The sequence below is a fragment of the Amphiura filiformis genome, chromosome 8 (assembly GCF_039555335.1).
Source record: "Amphiura filiformis chromosome 8, Afil_fr2py, whole genome shotgun sequence".
In the NCBI taxonomy this organism is placed as follows: Eukaryota; Metazoa; Echinodermata; class Ophiuroidea; order Amphilepidida; family Amphiuridae; genus Amphiura; species Amphiura filiformis.
The window spans coordinates 51,973,359-51,994,856 of NC_092635.1; the positions used below are offsets into that span (position 1 = coordinate 51,973,359).

The window sequence follows — 21,498 nt, forward strand, 5'->3', positions numbered from 1 at the left end:
ATAGCTACACTCACTACTCCAGTTACCCCGGCTATTGTCAGTAGCCTTAGTCAGGTCACTTGGCTAATTATGCTTCTCATAAGGTCGGAATAAAATGGCCATGCGTGGCTGTGGATTCAACCTACCATGGCGATTTCTACCATGAAGATATCGGGCGATGACACTGTGTCTTGTAAAAGTACGTAATTTTTCGCCATTCACTGCTATTCCTTTTCTCCGATCAGCACCAGATAAATCGACCTTCCTTTTACGCGCTTTAGTTGAACTCAAAATCTGACCAAAATTCTAATTGTATATTGCGTTGGTCCTGTATGCACTACAGCGCGCAGGCTATAGCTACACTCACTACTCCAGTGGAGGCAGTATGACCATTGACCGCAATGTCAGTCGTATACAAGCTTACTCACACAGCGAGAAATCAATTACCCCGGCTATTGTCAGTAGCCTTAGTCAGGTCACTTGGCTAATTATGCCTCTCATAAGGTCGGAATAAAATGGCCATGCGTGGCTGTGGATTCAACCTACCATGGCGATTTCTACCATGACGATATCGGGCGATGACACTGTGTCTTGTAAAAGTACGTAATTTTTCGCCATTCCCTGCTATTCCTTTTCTCCGATCAGCACCAGATAAATCGACCTTCCTTTTACGCGCTAATTAACCAATCAAGGATCGTAAAGAATTTGATTGACAGTGACGTCAGACGCAAACTAATCTTAAAATGCCAAATTGTTTTATTGTTCTTCAGATGTTCATGTGGAACATCAATGGTTCTTAAAAGAAATCGTAATATGATATGGTCGCTGTGCAGAAGCTTTTACGGTTCTCCAAATACCATGTAAAAGCATAAAAGCTCTCAAAGCAATAATGTGTGATTTGCACAAAGAATAGATTCCTATTTAAATGTTTGTAGTCACTGATCACATTATCCCCTTTTAATTTCGAGCCAAACAGATGAGGTCCCGGGGGGCACTTCCATAACAGATATGCATCATGTGCCTCGGGATAGACCCCCTTTTTTAAACTGGCTTGTACCCAATGACCCCCTTTTTTGTGTTATGGTCCTACCTACCTATTACCCAATGACCCCCTGTACTCAATGACCCCCTTTTTCTATTTCCTGCTATACCCAATGACCCCCCTTTTTTTAATTCCTAAATTTAGGTGGTATTTGTGTTCTCCTCCAGAAATAATGAGATTTTTCAAATTTCCAAGGTGGCCAAGTTGTTTTTTCGCTGTTTGGCACTTATTTATGTGTACTTAATGATACTTTTGGCAATCCTGTACCCAATGACTCCCATTGTACAATATGTTACCCCAATGACCATCCTTTTTTCAAAGTTTCATACCGAATGACCCCATTTTTATTCAGGTTGTGTACTGAATGACCCCATATTTTTGTAATTGTACATTTGACCTGAATGCCCCCTACTTTTAACATGGCCGAGGCACATCCCTGCCATTTCAGATAGGGAGTGCCTCCCCCGGGGATGAGGTATAACGAAGAAAATTGCTATTTCATTCCAGTGCCTACAATGCGTGTATTCACTCGCCGATCGTATCACATGTAATACTGTACGGAGCATCGCGCTCAACGTGTGTACACTAAGCTGACATCCACGGGGCATGTTAGCAAGCACTCGATCGGTGAACTCTGAATAAATGTTTTAATATAAAAACTTGAATTTTACTTTGATTAAAGCACTTCGGGCTTAGTCTTTTACGTGGTAATTTAGTACACCACTGGGCATTATAATTATGCAAAAAGAAGAAATCCGAGTAAAATTGAGGGCGTCGCTGTGAAGCAAATCACACATTATGCCTTTAAACAAGGTTTTCGGAAAGTGCTAAAATTAACTTATTAAGCGACCAAGTTTTTACCTGGAGGACAACTGAGCTATTTCACTTGAAACCCTCTCTGGAAGACATGACCTTAATCTTCCACACAGGCAGTGTGAATTTCAATTGGGGTTACCTGAATAGGTGACTCCATTCGAAAACTACAGTTTTTCTAACTCTCTGAGTGGGAGATGAAGGTAATGTCTTCATAAGGAGTGATGGATATCAACCGGAATAGCCCATTTAGTGAAAGAGAACTGTGTGATGGTTTACATTACATGAATATCTGAAGAAGAAGACAGAGCAATCGTGTCAGCAATGAAAACCTGATTGTATCCATAGAAGTCAATGTCAGCAATAAGACCCTGGGTTATCTTCTTCCATACACGAGCAACGAAGGTGAGTCTGAGATGGTCTCCTGGGTTCTGGACGCGGTTTGCGAACGTCTGGTAAATCACCCACTTCTTCTGGTAATCATCACCGCAATCAGGTTTATGCAGACAAGGTTCGTTGGCCACTTGAAAATGACCACCCTATATAACATAAATGACGTAAAATCATTAGACGGAGGCGCACTTAGCTTTGGACATTTAATTATTTTATTGATTTTTCATTCGGGTAAATCGGGTGGAAAATAATTAATTAAATATTCAAAGCTAACGCTAAAAATAGGGCGCTTCCGACTAAATGTTGTATAATTAAGGGTGGGTTAGAATGTAGACCGATTTTCGAAATGTTTTAAGTGATTCTTATTCCATGACCCCGGGCATAGTATAATTTCCCGATGCACTATAACACAATAATTACTTAATTATTATATCACTAGGCGGTTACCCGTATTTCGCGGTTCTCGGCTGTCATGGTTATTATCTCAAAATGTGTGTCCTTTGCCAAAGTGTGTGCCAATGTGTGTCCTTTGGCTGGGATCACCGTCCTCACAGCTGAGCTCAATTGCAGCTTTTTGCAATTTGACCTGACCAAATAATTCTTCCCCCCCCCCCTCAGTTTACACTCACACAGGGCTCATAATTATTGTACATCCCCTAACAGGCTAAACAGAAGGTTCGGGGGTACTGAATTCTTGACGACTTGGGCTAAGATGGGGCTGGCCAACGATTAAATGCCGTCTTGGTGGGTACTCTGCCTTCTGGCTTGATACGATACTGAACGACGGACAAAATTACTAAAATAATTGTTATTAAAGGCCTTTTCAGTGATCCTAGCGAAGGTGTACAAAAATTAAAATTGTTTATAATTGCCTAAGAGTGAAGGATTCGTCATTAAAATTATTAAATTATTAAAAATTGGCAAAAAAACGAGGAAAAATTAGTATTCACATTGTTGATGCCCGTTCAAATACAGGGTTAAAAAAACACTCCCCACCCCCTAAAAACACACTTCTTTGAACAACTTGACATAGGCCTACATTTTGTTGATTTGAAAAATTTGAAGAAAAAAAATCTGTGAATAGAGGAATCGTTTTTCAACCCTCTCAAAATTTTCCCATTTCCAACAATTTTTTTGGTCAAAAATAATAACCACATTTTCCAAAAATGATGCTTTCAGAAAAAGTTGCACTTTTCAACATCCCATGTAATGTACAAAATGTTCTCGATATCAATGTTATGATTGATTTAATCGGGGTTTTTTTCCTTCACCTTTTTTGTCTCTAATCCCTCAGTCACCCATGCAACCATCATTCATTCGTTCAAATTAATAATCAGCAATTGTTTCAAAATAAGGCAGGGTGTTTCAAGGCTGGATGCTAACATCCAACCTCGCAATTCAACCAATCTCTGACATGTCTGATGGCCATTACTTCATTGTCTTGTACGCCTTTATCCAAGAGAGCCGTTGCTCTATAGATCTTTGCAACTGTTTTATTATAGTCTACCATGCCATGTACAGGTGATTTTTTCATCTCTTCTTGCAAACTAACTATTTCGTATTTTTCACAAGAAAAATGATTTTGAGAATGGAGAACTCCGGGGGGGGGGCACTTCAATAGGAAATGGATATGTGTAGGGCTGGCGCTTTCGCAGTAAGGGGCATTCGGTGAGAGCAAAATGTAAAAAATATGGGGTCATCGGGTGAGAACATGACCTTTTTTTTTTATTAAACGGAACCTTTGGGTGAGAGCCGAAACAGCGAAACCTCGAACATCGAATTTCTAGTTCTAAATGGCTTTAAATTTCTTTCTTTTTTTTCAAAATAAGTAAAAAATCAGTGATAAATGAAAGTTGCTGTTCAAATTTAAAAATAAGGGTCTTTGGGTGACAGATCAAATGGAATAATAAGTGGTCTTCGGGTGACAGAGCATAAAAATATGGGGTCTTCGGGTGACAGTGACGCTGAAAAAGGAGGTCTTAATAGCCCTACTTCTTCAAATCATATACTTTGAAAACTTGCTTAATTTATTGTTGTTATGTACGTTTTACAAAAGTGTTGTTGTTTCAGCCCTCTTTACCGGGCCTCTTTACAACATAACTCAAGAACCACAGGACCTACAAAAGTATATCTGCATGTGATATATGAATTCTTCTACACGCTCGCTATGAATTGAGCAATGCAATTTTTGCTAAAGCTCACTATCATTCGCAAGATGCTGTGAACTACTTTTTTTCTGCTGCTTCGACCAAAAATACATCGTAATAATAATAACTTTAACCTTATAACAGAGGATGATTTAAGCACTTCCCAGCAAGTCTTGCGGTTAGCACAGCTGTGTGCGTAAACATGACACCACTGCCCGCCCACTGCATAGACACGTGCATGGTTAAATTTGAATTTGGACAGATATATTTACAATAAATACACCTTCAAATAGTTGGTCGATTTCACATTTTATGTTATCTACAGAAGGTGTGAATTATCATTCATGCATACATCACTTTAGATCTGAAATCGACCAAATAATGACGACACACGGGCAATTCTAAAACAACATCTTTTGCACAGAGTTCAATGGGATTTGAAAAGTAAAGTGGCAGTTGAAACTCTAGTGATAACACGTTTGCAGTGCATGATGGGGCTTCCTTAAATCATCCTCTGACCTTATAATACACGGCTTTCGGCTTGGCCACTGTCATCAGGCTATGTTATAGCATCTCTATGACGCTAACAAAGGTGCCAAAACCTGAAAGTTTATATGATTTTTACGATACGGATCATTAAATCACTGAAATGGCCTTTAGGACTTACCTTGAGATCAAACACTTTTCTGGGGAATGTGAGAATAATCTTCCAAGAAGTGTAATAGTCAGAGATTGGTATATCGATCCTGCCAACGAATCCACCGCCAAATTTGTGTAGAATTGTACTTTTAAACGACAAGGGAGTTGGTGCCGCTGAAATGATGTGATAATGATATTAGATTAAATGATGATAACAGGGTGTCCCTGAAAGAACTGTATCGCCGGGAATTAATAACGGGTATTTTAACGCCACAATTACTAAAATAACTGGTGTGGTTGAGGAATGAATCAGCTATCTCATGATCTCATACTTTTGAACAGGCGGCGAGTGGCATTATCGAACCCCAACGGTTTTAGCTTGTATTTATATTATTTATTAACATAGGCCTATTTGTTTGTGATATTTCAAGCGTTTTAAAATGTCAAAATAATCCCATTCAATTACACGGTTGACGATGAAAATTTACTGAATCTATACCATAGCAATGGGGTAAAACAATTTTTAAATATACCGCGCTGCACTACAAGCAGGTTGTACTCATCACATGTGTACATACATGTAGGCCTATACAATCATAGATTGAATACAATAGGCCTACCGCTAAAAATAACTAATATATCTTTTAACAATAAAACCTGTAACCTATAGACTAGAGTGACATAGTGAAGACTTTGAACCCAATGAAGAATTTTATTTTATATATCTTAAACTAAATTGTTGCATACTTCGGATTTAAAGAAAAACCCAAGTTTATAGGTAAATTGTGTCAATTCTTCGAGCTTTCTAAAGTGGCTGTCATTTAACATTAGGCCTACTGCAATCGTTCGAAATATTATAGATTAAACAATGTTAAATGCTTTACAGAAAATGTCGCAGGATAAGGACCTAAAGATGGATTCGTAGAGTGTATTCTATTGGTAACTATAATTTAAGTAGGGATTCGTGGGTAACTAAAACATTCGTGGGTAATACATACTTGCTTGCAGGTATGCATTGGTAAACGGCAAAATAGAAAATATTAGTGAAGGTTGGAAATCATCATGTGGTTATCTAGAATAATCAGTCATGGTACCCATTTCACATGTTTTCAGATTTTTTGGAAGCCATTTTGAATTTTTGAGCATATGGTAGCCATATTGGATTTGCCAAAGTATTTGTTTTGCTTGTTCTGATCAGATTTCATATTATAGATATTTGGTATGCTTTCATCACAAAACCATCGTTCAATCAAGCGCCTGTTTTGGGCATATTTCATATTTTTGACGGCCATTTTGAAAAAGAGCGCCAAAACACCCTCCTACAGGACTAGATTTTTGGCAACATGTTTTTTTCTGTTCTTTATGACACTCTAAAAGGTATCTAGACCGGTGGTTTCCTTTAACCACAAAATGATCACGGGATTTCATCTTGCTCCCTCACTAAAACTTAACTTACGTCTAATAATCAGACGCATATGATTATCAACAAAGGGATATCTTGCTCCCCGTTCATCTTCCTCCCTGCAGAATAGTAATTTATAATGGTCTTCCTTCCGTGCTGTGTACCGAAGCGTTGACATCACCTTGGCTGCGAAAGGGTTATTAAAATTGGGTCCCTCCACATATTCAGAGTCATACTTTTCGTAATTTCGTTCGGCTGGAAATACTTCATGATCAACTCCAAGATTATACCCGAAAGGGTTCACTTGTAGGTCCCACTTCACTTCGATTGCTGATAAAGGACCGCCGATAGCACGATGTGACTTGCAAACGATGTCTACTATAGCACCTTCTTGGATTCTCAGATATGGATTGCCGAGTTCACCATCATTAAATTGAAAATCCTGGAAATAGCCACTTGATGCGCATGCACAGGTACTTCCTGAAATGGTATAATTAAAATCTGAATTAAAATTGATTGATAAATGAACAAATAGAATATCTTTGAATGGATCTGTGTAGGCCTACCGTCATGCGTCAGGGGCTATTTTAGGCAGAACAACAAGTCACTGCACGTTGGTGTAGTGTGTAGTGGGTATTGGAATAGGGGTCGAGCATGGGTTGAGCAGGTAGTCCCATTAGAACCAGATTTAAGAAAAAGAGCCCTGTCAGCAAAGTACCATGTTACCAATTTTACCCCCACAAAACTCAAATGCAGTCGCCTTAAATACGCCATTTTAAGCTAATTCACTACATTATCAGCGCCATAATGTAATTCATGGAAAGCACATTTTCTATCACACAATTATTTTACACCATCTCCCGACACACTCCAATTAATATTTAGCCCGTGCGGTTTATGTAAAACCCATTCAGTCTTGGAAATTTGCGAAAAAATATTCCATACTAAATGTCAAGTCTGTATTTAAACGTGGGCCCCGGGAGTGAGACCTAATGTTATTTCAGGAATTTCCAAAAATAGGGTCGGTATCCTTCCACACAGTAGGCCTAAATAATTTTTTTTTAAAACCCTTTTTTTCTGATTTCCAAAATTAGGGTCGGTCGGTTGAGGGCAAGCAAACATCTTGTTTTTGGCCTTATTTGTATGGTCATAAGGAATCTAATAAAAATCCCTTTAAAAAGGGATGCGTCTGGTCCAGAGAGAAGATTTGGTGCGTTGTGGGCATGAAAACAGACTTGAAGAATCAGGAATCAAATACTAATATAATTATGTACTCTCATGGCGTTTTATTAGTCGACATATAAAAATAAACGTAGTTGGTGGTAATTAAATATAAAAATGATAAGAAAGTTTTGACATTTTGACAATTATAGTGGTATTAGAGATATAAGGTGCACTTGAGTTATGTCTGAACAATTATAAAAAAAGACTTAAGTGAAATGTGCAAATTGTATTTTGTCTAACTGATTGTATACTGTTTGAATAGTTTAGTAAACTGTATGCTGGTAGAGCAGCGACAGGTGTTTTCTCTAATTTGATAGATACTTTTTGACACCATTGACCCCATATGACCTTTGACCAAGGATGACATCTGATTGAATACCTCTGACCTTGGATGACAATTAATTAATTAATTAATTACTTAATTAATGAATCAAATTTATTTATTTATTTATATATTTATTAATTAATTTATTTATTTATTTATTTATTTATTTATTTAACTGAAAACTCTTTCTTTCTCCATTTATTAAGGGTTAATATATTTAACCAATCCCTGTCACAAAATAGGGTCACAAAAATGGTTGTGTACTTGAGGGCAACACAACAATATATTTTTTTGGCCTAGTTTCATATCGCCAGTCTATTAATGGTAATATGAGCTCTTAGCTCATATGCATGTGTGGGATGGAGAAAGTTCACTGACATTGACCACAGACCCTAGAAAATAGGCCAGGTACGCATGCTGCCGTCTCTGTCTCAGTATGTCAATGATCACTGTATGTATATCTTCAGCTGAGTTATAACAGATAACTTCTAGAATGTGTCACTGGAACTCACTGGGGATTTAATTCCGACACTATATCAGCGTCAGGTCCCATGGGACCAGACGCGAAAAAGTATAATTTAATTGCTATATCTTCCAGAGTTTATGGGCAGAAACGTGTCAAAGGTCAAAGCAATTTGGGCTGGGGCCAATTTACTAACACGGTTAACATTTATAACAAGGGTCATTATAGTTACTAATTTGGTAGGTGTATGACTTACTCTGATGATGGCAATGGTTTATTATAATATTGTTAAAGCTTTTATTAATGTTGTCCTCCACACCCTCATTAAGATTAGGTTAATTGAATGTTGCTACAATATTGCATTATTGTTTGATTCCAAGACATGAGTGATTTCCCTGAAACATCAAGACAATGAATAACCTTGCATCAGTGACATCACACATTCTTAGGCCATGTTTGGTGTCCTTTGTCTATAGACAGGAAGCTATTATGTTCCTGCTCACATACCATAACTTTGGGCCAATCAGAGTTAGTTCATCTCCTACTCCCACACGTACACATATTCTAATTGTATATTAATTATGTTGTATCAACCAGTAGTTAGTTATGATTGGAGATCTGCCGAGTTAACATCGTATTATTGTTACATAGATATTAAATATTACTTCTACAACTTTACTACGTTGGATTCCCCGTTTGATTCATTTATATCCCGGTTATACATTGTTCAATTGAAATTGTATAATCTTAACCGTATTAGTAGATTGGCCCCAGCCAAAGGGGTGTTGACCTTTGGCACGCTTCTGCCAATAACGTCGTAAATAAACTTAGCAGATGGAGCAAATTATTATTTGATTCACCTCAAGTTCGGTTGTGACATCGGCGCTTTATCGCGGTTGCGCTACAAGCGGGCCAAAACCTCAAGGTGTCCTCTTCCTCCCTCATGGGTTGTTCACAGGGCCCCTGATATTCATGATTTTTGACTTATCAGTGCTATAGTCATGCTAGTTGTTATAGATTGGTTGTTGTTGTTGTTGCTGTTGTTGTTGTTTGTTTTGTAATAATGGACGAAAGATTTATCTTCTTCTTGCAAAATATCTTTTGTTTTCTCCTACACATATTTTGTTTTTTAATTTGGGGATATGAACTTTGCGTTGCAATAATTGATTAGAATTAGTGAACCCTGTTAGACTTAAGGGAACAACCCAAAAGTTCGATGAAGCCCCATAAACGAAAGTCCTTTCGTTAGAAGGCTAACCCCCTCCCCCCTCCCTTCTAACGTAAGTTTTCAAATATCGAAAATTCCAACCCGGATTCCTAGGATACAGGACCGTCGCTATGGTGGATGGGGATGTGGAGGAGTGCAACAATGCAATGATATTGATCACGTTTATGGAAGAAACCAATATGCTATTTTATTTAAAATATTTTTCTTCATACCTTTCTGGGCACGAAAAAAATTACGACTTGCTGGATTTTCAAATAAAAAAGAATCAAGGTGCGCTACAGCTGATTAAAAATGAACTTACAAATTGCAGGTTGCGAGTACTGCACTCTAGTATATTGATTTGAAATTATTTCGAAGCAACCACTGTAAAATGTCAATATCGTACTTCAGAAAATACTAAAATTTATATATTAAATCCTTAAAAAAGATAAACTTTGACCGATGTTATAACTACTTTTTACAAACGTAATCGGATTTTTGACCCCTTCCTCCTATGCCTCCTTAAGGGAAGGGGTATGAACGTTTGGACAGTATTTATTGTGGGACATTAGAGCACATCAGACATATCGAATTGCATTCTGAATACGAAGAATGTCATTCTGATATCAAATAATTTTGAATTTTGAAATTCGCAATGTAATACACATTTATGGCAAATGATTAAAAATTGATATTTTTGATATTTAACATATCGAAGTAAACTTTATAAATCTGATGATTTATACTTAACGTGTATGTAGGTGGGATGAAAAGCCGTCGATCAATTGAAAATTTTGACCTTTCGTATTGAAGATATGGATTTTTTTTCCCAAAACACCAAAAACAATTAGGTCTTAGGGGAATAATTGAGGGAAAAAGGAATTCACCTTTTCGGTAAATCCCATAACCCTTTGCGAATACACCTGAGAACTCGTCATTTGACGTCACGCCGACTTGTAATGCGCAGTAACGATGTTCGATAAACGATGTGCGCATCGGCGCGACGCAGTATGACGAGTTCTCAGGTGTACTCGCAAAGGGTTATGGGATTTACCGAAAAGGTGAATTGGGAAAACTCTATTAAATTGGTTGCTATCGCAACGGTTCGCTATCACTAAAATTCGCCATCTTTAGTTAGGGAACAACCCAAAAGTTCGATGAAGTCCTATAAACGAAAGTCCTTTCGTTAGGGAGGGAGGGGTCAAAAAGTCCGATTACGTTTGTAAAAAAAGTAGTTAAAACATCGGTCAACGTTGATCTTTTTTGTAAGAATTTTACAATTATAATGTATATTAAAATATATAATTGTACAATTTTAGTATTTTCTGAAGTACGATATTGACATTTTACAGTGGTTGCTGTAAATAAAATAGAATTATTGTTTCTTAAACGTGATTAATATCCAAGACGCTATGACACCCCGATTAGTAATTTTCCTACCGGGGGTGACACTCTTCGTTAGACCTGGGTCCTTTTCATATCTTGAAATTCCAAGAAGATATGACCCCCAGTGGGGTCAAATGAAAAAGATAAAACGTACAGAATATAATAAAAAAAATAATTTCCCCACCGGGGGTGCTACTCCTCATAAGACTCTGGTAAATATTCCTATTTTGGGTCTCTATCTCGAAATGCCAAGAAGGTGTGACCTGGGTAACAGTGGTATACCACATGAGGTGTCCGTGTTCTATAAGCTGCATATCCTATCAACGACTGCCATACCTTGTTTAGGACTTTCAAAAGAAGTACCTGCATGTGCAACCATGACTGTTTCAAACTAACCCACTTAGGGTCAAAGGTCATTAAGGGGGTAAAATCTTACAATTGCCTTATCTCGACATCTGTAAGGGGTGTGGGGCTCAAACTCAGTGACAACATATCTCATGACCAGGGGAACATTTTACAGGGGTCAGGTCAAAGGTCATGCAGAGGTCAAATTTTAGAAATGCATTTTCTGAACATCTGAAGGGGTAGGCCTACAGGGCTCAAACTCTGTGACAATAAACTTACTGACTAGGGGAACATTTTGGAACGCTATTCAGGGGTCAGGTCAAAGGTTATCTGGGTCAAATCATATAATTTAATTTTCTGGGCATCTATAAGAAGTATGGTACTCAAACTCGGTGTGGTGACAACATACTTCATGACCAGGGGAACATTTTTGGAACATTTTGCAGGGGGCAGATACCTCCAAAACACCAGGGCCGGATTTACCTTTTGGGGGGCCCTGGGCCCGGCCAAAATTTGGAGGCCCCAAACGTACCGTGAAGAAGGCATGTGCTCTCAATTTGCCAAGCGTTTAGATTTTACTAGGATAATTGCGCGCGAAGCGCGCAAAAAATTTAAATTTTAGACTATTCTACCCAAATTGAAGCTGAAATTTGCTATATAATCAATGATAATGTGCCAGTGCGCGCGAAGCGCGCAAAAATTTGCATTTTTTGTACCCTATTTTGGTCAAAAACATGGTGTTTTTCGGCTAAAATGAAAGATGCACACTGCACAGGCCAAATTTGGGGGCCCCCAAAATTTGGGGGCCCTGGGCCCGGGCCCATCTGGCCCTATGGTAAATCCGGCCCTGCAAAACACCAACATGCCCCAGCTAGGTTTGTGGTCATGACCACCATTTGCCACTAGTGAAAATTTGATCGAAAAAGCATAAAACCTGTGTTTTTACCCGTAACACGCGCAAAGTGGATTTTTTTTTTTTTGAATGGAGGGCCTGGATGCGCGACCCTGTGTTACTGTGGTACGATCATGGAAATAGACTATCTGTTATTTCCATGGTACGATGTGCCTTAATAAATAATCGGCGAAATTATATTAGTTTGAAAGCGAAAATATTTAATAGGCACAATAGACACAATTCTAATTTTAACACCAGAATTATGTTTAAAAGATGTGGTTTTATCTGAATACTGAAAAATGGAGTATCGAACGACTGCTTCCACCACGACTATGCATAACAATAAAAAGTGCAGCTGCAGGTCAGTAGCGTTTTGAGTGAGTCCATGGTAATGCAAACTGGCCTTCAGATATTCTTTATTACCAACTTCTATTATTATGCGGCATTAAATGTCGGCTCAGCGATAACAAAATTATAATGACAATTGCAATATGATAAGGATAATGAACTGAGTGCAATGCATTCGTCAAGATAATCGCACGCGCCGTGGAGTTATTGCATTTAGCTCGAGAGCCGATAGGCTCTAGAGCTAAATGCAATAACTCCATGGCAAGTGCAATTATCTTGACGAATGCATTTGCACGAGTACATTATCCGTCATACACTTTGAGTGTATTAAAACAATAGGCAATATTAATTGCTGCATTCATTATATTAGTTTTAATATTAGGAAAATATCTTACATTTTAAAAACACCGTCAGGGCATTGACCAGCTAGGTAGCATTTAACTGGTAAAGAAAATCAATCCCTGTATAAGTTAGCTATCAATGGTATCGATTGCGCCATACGTCATACTTTAGTAACTTATTCACGCATGGTTTGTAACCAATTGACTGTTGTGATCATTTAATATCGTGGTTTCGAACCGAACACAGAGAACCAGTTCACATGGAAACGATCGATTTAGATGTTCGACTAGTAGGGCCTACTACGGTGAATTGAGATGAGAGAAAAAACATATCAATATCAACTGGACTTTATAGCTCTATAATTTGAACTTTAAAATCTACTTATATTAAAACACACGACATTGGGATTTTACAATTTGTTCAGTATTATAAAGCATGATCATGATATTATGCGCTAGTGTGTGTTTCCGGGCCCGGCCATGTTATTTTAGATATAGGCCTACATGTATTTCATTTGTAAAATGCTGAATATTTTGCAATGGTGTCATCTTATATAATTATGATCCACCTGTTTTTGGCCCTTTTTAATTAATAGAAGCACAATTATTCTCATTTGATGTTTGATTTATTTGAGATCATTAATCATAATTGATGACAATGATATTTGCAAAATAGAACACCGTTTGTAACTATATCATTTTAACACCACAGAATGTATATTCGTACTTTTTTGATGGTATATATATCGAACAGACAGTTATATAGTTATGTGACCTCTGTGTCGAAAGCGCCACCTAACTCTACTATATAGTTATGTGAAAGTAGTATTTCTAGTATTTGAGCGTGCACGTATTATCTAGAATCTATTGTTTAGCGTGCAGGTTTTAGATAATGCATTGTTTAGCGTGCAGGTTTATATAATTTGGGCTATGAAGGGTAGTTCGCGAAAATAATGCACGGGAGAAGAATACATAACGATGAATAGAAACGGGCACTAGAAGTGTATATAATAATAATGCTAAATCTGTGTCAGAATGCTACATGAAAGACGACGTTTAACATAATTAAGAAAGCAATCAGATTGATGATTTTATATCTGTCATTGTTAGGTGAGATAATCCCACAGATTCAAGCAATTCCTACATTCAATCAGAGAAGATGAAAAGAGAGGAGATTTAGATTAAGCTGATTATCCCAATTATTGACTCCCACGTCAGCATTTGAAGTAAACATTACCGGGAAACATAAACCTTCATGGCTGAAAAGTTTCATCCTTAAGGGCTGGGGTATGAACGTTTGGACAGTATTTATTGTGGGACATTAGAGCACATCAGACATATCGAATTGCATTCTGAATACGAAGAATGTCATTGTGATATCAAATAATTTTGATTTTTTGAAATTCGCAATTCAATACACAGTTTATGGCAAATCATTAAAATTGATATTTTTGATATTTAACAGTACTTGAAGTAAACTTTATAAATCTGATGATTTATACTTAAAGTGTATGTAGATGGGATGAAAAGCCGACGATCAATTGAAAATTTTGACCTTTCGTATTGAAGATATGGATTTTTTCCCAAAACGCCAAAAAAAAATTAGGTCTTTTTGGGAAAAAATCCATATCTTCAATATGAAAGGTCAAAATTTTCAATTGACGTCGGCTTTTCCTCCTCCCTGCTACATACACTTTAAGAATATATCAGTAGATTTATATAATTTACTTCGAGGACTGTTATATATCAAAAATTGAAAAATAGCAAATTTTTATAATTGGTCATAAAATTTGTATTATATTGTGATTTTCAAAAATGAAAATTATTTGATATCAGAAAGACATGCTTCGTATTCAGAATGCAATTCGATAGGTCTGATGTGCTCTCATGTCCCACAAAAAATACTGTCGAAACGCAATAAACGCTCATTTTAGATCCCTTAAGGGAACAACCCAAGCCCTATAATAAACGAAAGTCCTTTCATTAAGGGATCTGGAATGAGCGTTTTGACAGTATTTTTTATGGAACATGAGAGCACCTCAGACGTATCGAATTGCATTCTGAATACGAAGCATGTCTTTCTGATATCAAATAATTTTCATTTTTGAAATTCACGATATAATACAAATTTTATGACAAATTATTAAAATTTGATATTTTTCACATTTTTGATATATGACAGTCCTCGAAGTAAATTCTGTAAATCTAATGATATATTCTTAAAGTGTATGTAGCTGGGAGGAAAAGCCGACAATGAATTGAAAATTTTGACCTTTCATATTGAAGATATGGATTTTTTCCCCAAAAGACCTTTTTTTTTGGGTGTTTTGGGGAAAAATCCATATCTTCAATATGAAAGGTCAAAATTTTCAATTGATCATCGGTTTTGCATCCCACCTACATACACTTTAAGTATAGGCCTAAATCATCAGATTTATAAAGTTTACTTCGAGTACTGTTAAATATCAAAAATATAAATTTTTAATCATTTGCCATAAATGTGTATTACATTGCGAATTTCAAAAATTCAAAATTATTTTATATCAGAAGGACATTCTTCGTATTCAGAATGCAATTCGATATGTCTGATGTGCTCTAATGTCCCACAATAAATACTGTCCAAAAGTTCATACCCCATCCCTTAAAGCCACATAATGAAATAACAGATGATGGAAATGAGTGTATAAACCAGTTCAGTTGTAATCATGGCATGGCATGTTGGATGGCATTAGGGGAAAGTCAGTCCATATTTGCAAGACTATCTATGATGCCTTCAAGAGCTTTCAATGTGAATCTGGCCATGGTCTGGCCTGCTAGTCTGCTGTTTTCCTGGGAAACAAGGATTCCCAAATATCATTATGGTGATGACGATGATGACGTTAATGACACAATAAATCCAGGCAAAAAATATATTTGTGTTAGGTCTAGAGGCTAGTTTAGTATTACTCGAGAACTGTAGCTTCGAAATTCTTGGCTAGACTTCTCGGGCAAGTTAGTAATAGTACATTTTTTTGCTGCTTCGACCAACAATACAACATATACCCTTAGAAGAAAGGCGATAAAAAATAATATTCTTACCTATGAAAAACATGAACGTTAGGGAGGCAAAAATTCCCTTTGATATCCACCATTCCATCATCTTGGAAAGCCGTTGTTGTATGTGATGTCACTGATGTGGTTTATTATACGCAAGAATGCAAACACAACTGCTTCCACAAATAGTTCTAAAACACGAATGCGTCTTTTGTCATGAGTAAACTGAAATTTGCAAATCTTATGGAATTATTCCGGGGGAGGCACTCCCTATCTGAAATGGCAGGACGTGCCTCGGCCATTTTAAAAGTAGGGGCTTTCAGGTCAAATGTACAATTACAAAAATATGGGGTCATTCAGTACACAACCTGAATAAAAATGGGGTCATTCGGTATGAAACTTTAAATAAAGGGGCATTTGGGGTAACAAACTGTAAAATTGGGGTCATTGGGTACAAGATTGCCAAAAAGGTGTTGAGTACGAGTACATATAAATACCGGTAAGTGCCAAAACTGCGAAAAAAACTTGGCCACCTTGGGAATCAATTAACAATTGGAAACAACTGGATGATTGAATTTGAAAAACCATTATTTCTCGAGGAGAACACAAATACCACCTAACTTTGGGAATAAAAAAAGGGGGGGGGGTCACTGGATAGCAGGAAATAGAAAAGGGGGGGGTCATTGAGTACCTGAATTTTTTTTTTAGGGGTCATTGGGTATTATAGGACAATAACACAAAAAAGGGGGTCATTGGGTACAAGCCGGTTTAAAATAGGGGGTCTATCCCGAGGCACATGATGCATATCCGTTATGGAAGTGCCCCCGGGGAATTATTAAAGCATGGCCGATTAATGAGTTATTCATGAGTAGCTGGAAAAGACTGAACAATATCTTTACAAATCTTATTAAATTATTGAAGCATATAACATGTATAATGGCCAAATGAGTTTCAGTAGAAAAGTGAAGGTGTCATCAATATAATGCATAGTTGGATGTTTACACATTGCTTAGATAACACTTATTGAGCCCAAAGGGTGACTTTCATGATAATCTGAACAAAGTCCAAGATGGAGCTCTAAATATAGACAGGACTTTTGGGTGCTAATTATAGCAATACTGTTAACATAATTTTGGCCTAGAAGTATTAGTCCGGTGGCAGAGCAAGGTTAGATGGTTTTGACAGTTAAAGTAGTTTTCTTTGCTGATTATTACTCTTTCAGTGGTACAAAATAAGATTTTGGGGGATGTAAAATGGTAACCCTTGGGCAATTAGAAATATTCAAGATGGCCGCTATGGATACTAATGAATTAAGCTCGGTTTATTCACTAGCGGTACCATAATAAATGATAACTTAAAGTATTTTGTGTAAATTATTTTGGATGCTTTAAATATAAACTACTAGTATACCGATGTTTTAGTGAGATACATTACGTTTGGGAATTGGAAAGAACCTTCTGATAAATCATGCATGACTCAATTACAAATCTCTACATCTCTTTCTTCTTGTCTATTGATATTTTGAATAGTGTTTATCTTTCCCTAATAGATAGCGCCCTGATCGATTCTTCCTGCATATCAATATGCTTCATTTACATTACATTACAGAGATCGGACACTAATCCCTACCATAACAAACCATGTATAGACTCTACATGCAAATACAGGTGATATAACAGGTCTATATTACAGGATTAGATTAGTAAACTATGATCTATTTGCAAGTATTATATTGATTGAGCAGGAAAGATTTGATACTATTTTTTTGTATAGTAGTCTAGTTGCCGGCGCGTGCGTTATTTCTTTCTGCAACCATAATGGGCCACAATGCGATAACACATAGTACATACATGTAATTAATAGGCCTATGAGGCTAGATATAACACGAGTTTATCTATATAATAATACGCATCGTCTATCTGTCTATCTGTCTATCTGTGTGTCTGTCCGCCTATTTTCTCGGAGACTAGGGGTCGCACGTTCCTCAAACTTGGTGGGTGGGTGCATGTTGACCCCATACAGATCAAGTTTGTATTGGTTAGTGGGTCAAGGTCACCTGAGGTCATCCAGGGGTCAAATTAGTAAAAACTGTTTTTTTCTCAGAGACTGGGGGTCGCACGTTCCTCAAACTTGACGGGTGGGTGCGTCTTGACCCGGGACAGAACAAGTTTGTATTGGTTAGTGGGTCAAGGTCACCAGAGGTCATCTAGGGGTCAAATTAGTAAAAACTGTCATATGGGCATGCAACTTGGTGGGTAGGTGCATCTTGACCTAAGACGGAACAAGTTTGTATTGGTTAGTGGGTAAAGGTCACCCGAGGTCATCTGAGGTCAAATTAGTAAAAACTGTTTTCCACCTATTTTCTCGGAGACTAGGGGTCGCACGTTCCTCAAACTTGGTGGGTGGGTGCATCTGGACCTCAGACAGAACAAGTTTGTTTCGGTAAGTGGGCCAAGATCACCGAGGTCATCCAGGGGTCATCTGAGGTCAAATTAGTAAAAACTGTCGTATGGGCATGAAACTTGGTGGGTACAGTCAACTTTTAGAATCAAATTTTTGGACGGCCATTTTGGGGTCATCCAAGGTCAAATTACTAAAAACTGTTGCATGGGCATGAAACGTGGTGGGTACAGTCAACATTTAGAGCCAAATTTTGGAAGGTCATTTCGAGGTCACAAGGGGTCATCTGAGGTCAAATTAGTAAAAACTGTCCTATTCGCCACTTGCACGGTTCCGCCATTATGCACTATGTGCGGGGAGAGCCTCGAACTGGCAGCATACATGAATGGGAATTGAACCAGTCATAACATTCTGTGTAAGGTTACGTAATTCTTCCTTTCATGGATGCTGCCAGTTCGAGGCTCTCCCCGCATATAGTGCATAATGGCGGAACCGTGCAAGTGGCGAATGGGCATAAAACTTGGTGGGTACAGTCACCATCAGCCGGGTAATCGCGACAGCCGAGAACCGCCAAATACGGGTAACCGCCTAGTTACCATTATTATTTCCTCTTACTTAAGGGCTGGGGTATGAACGTTTGGACAGTATTTATTTTGGGACATCAGAGCACATCAGACATATCGAATTGCATTCTGAATACGAAGAATGTCATTCTGATATCAAATAATTTTGATTTTTGAAATTCGCAATTTAATACACATTTTATGGCAAATCATTAAAATTGATATTTTTGATATTTAACAGTACTTGAAGTAAACTTTATAAATCTGATGATTTATACTTAAAGTGTATGTAGGTGGGATGAAACCGACGATCAATTGAAAATTTTGACCTTTCGTATTGAAGATATGGATTTTTTTTCCCAAAACACCAAAAAAAAAATAGGTCTTTTGGGAAAAAAATCCATATCTTCAATATGAAAGGTCAAAATTTTCAATTGACCGTCGGCTTTTCCTCCCTGCTACATACACTTTAAGAATATATCATTAGATTTATATAATTTACTTCGAGGACTGTTATATATCAAAATTTGAAAAATATCAAATTTTTATAATTTGTCATAAAATTTGTATTATATTGTGATTTTCAAAAAATGAAAATTATTTGATATCAGAAAGACATGCTTCGTATTCAGAATGCAATTCGATAGGTCTGAGGTGCTCTCATGTCGTACAAAAAATACTGTCGAAACGCAATAAACGCTCATTTTAGATCCCTTAATAAAATAAAAAGAAATCGATAGAATTAAAATTCTATAACGGTTTACCTGGGGTTCGAACCCACAACCTTTGTATCCATAGTCTAATGCCTACACGACTGTGCTATGATTCGTTGTGCCAGAAAGGTGTTTGTTTATGATACTTATTGATTACGGAATGAACTGCATACACACAATATACTATTACTAGTATAATAAATACGAATATAATCCTAACCCTAACCCTAATCCCTAACCCTAACCCTAACCCTTACCCTAACCCTTACCCTAACCCTAACCCTAACCCTAACCCCTAACCCTAACCCTAACCCTAACCCCTAACCCCTAACCCTAACCATAAGACCCTAACCCTAAAACCTAACCCTGACAATAATGAACCTTGCCTCGGACTATGCGGTTAGTGATATATTGCGGCCCATTATGGTTGCAGAAAGAAATTATTTATGTCCTCTTTTGCACAATTACTGTATTTTTGTGGGACCTGAATTTCAAATTTTTATGATGATGACATAGACTCGCTTGCCAGTCCTATATACGCCGTACCTATGTATATTGAGGACTGGCTTACGCCATTTTGGATGTCAATGGGAAATACACACTTAACGATTTGCGCCGGTTAGAAACTTGAAAAAAATCTTTAAAATTTCATCAATGTATATAAATGTGGTACCAACTGTATTGTGCTTGATAATTTAAGACTCGGTTGAAACAAAATTAAGGATCGAAAGCATTTAAGTGTCCAAAAGGCAAAATTATCGTCAAAGTTCTGTTGAAATCGGCACCCTTGCGAAGGGTTCAGAATTCGAATCGGGAACGAAAATATCCGATCTTTGCGATCAAAAACACAAAATTACAACTTTAAACATACTATTGGCAAAAGACATTATTACCAAACAATAAAGAATAGAAAATTTGACAACATTTTCTCAAAATAATGAAAAAATTTGCTCACTAGACATCGAAAAAGTACGCAATCCAATTCCCGTTCAAACGCGTGGGAAACTGAAAGTGCATAATCGTGACTAATGATGACATGTATGATGCAAACTCATAGGTGTTGTGCGTTTGGCAAGTTGGGGGAGGGTGGGGGTTCAAAATGACCCCATAGGATTATAAAATTGCTCAAATACCTCTTTCAAATATATCAAATTATTTACATAAATAAACAAAAACAAATAAATAAATAAATATATAAATATATAAATAAATAAATAAATAAATAAATAAATAAATAAATAAATAAATAAATAAATAAATAAATAAATAAACGAAAAAATTGAACAAATTTTAGCGTAGCATTAAAATCATAAATATAACCATTGCTGGCAGGAGGACTCGAACCAACGATATTGATATCAGCAGTCTGATGCTCTACCATTGAGCTAAATGACAGCATCTAGTGATGAGCGTCGAGTTTTAGCTTATACAGTGTTTGTCTGTGATAATGTCGCCTCGTGAAAGAAAGAAATATAAAATCTCAATTTGTAATTTAAATTTATTTGATAATTTTCTAACCTATATTTTCTTTCGAGCAGGGACAAATATTTCCCCTTTTATCTAATTTGACCGCTATATAAGAATCTATTTCTTTTATTACTGATTTAATTCCGCGATTTGTTCCATTAAGCAATATCAAAGATTAATGTCACACATCTCACAACAGGTATTTAGTTGGTCTAGTGGTCTTTCACAGTGCTGTTTAACCGGGAGGTGCCGAGATCGATTCCCACCTCTGCCTGCAATTTTTTTTAAAGACTGGGAAATAATAACCTGACATTCGCCGCTGACATTCGTACTTCAGTAGCGGAGTTATGTATAGGATAATGGCCAAGGATTA

The 21,498-nt window shown here is 37.1% G+C and overlaps 1 protein-coding gene across 1 annotated transcript; it reads right to left on the reverse strand.

Moving 5' to 3' along the window:
• Positions 1-712: 712 nt before the first annotated feature.
• On the reverse strand, positions 713-16,183 carry LOC140159197 (uncharacterized). The gene is made up of 4 exons (XM_072182586.1): positions 16,028-16,183; positions 6,470-6,895; positions 5,042-5,187; positions 713-2,373 (listed from the first exon to the last, which is right to left on the reverse strand). Exons 1-4 carry the CDS (start codon positions 16,086-16,088, stop codon positions 2,110-2,112), a joined length of 897 nt encoding a protein of 298 aa, XP_072038687.1. The 5' UTR covers positions 16,089-16,183; the 3' UTR covers positions 713-2,109.
• Positions 16,184-21,498: the final 5,315 nt, after the last annotated feature.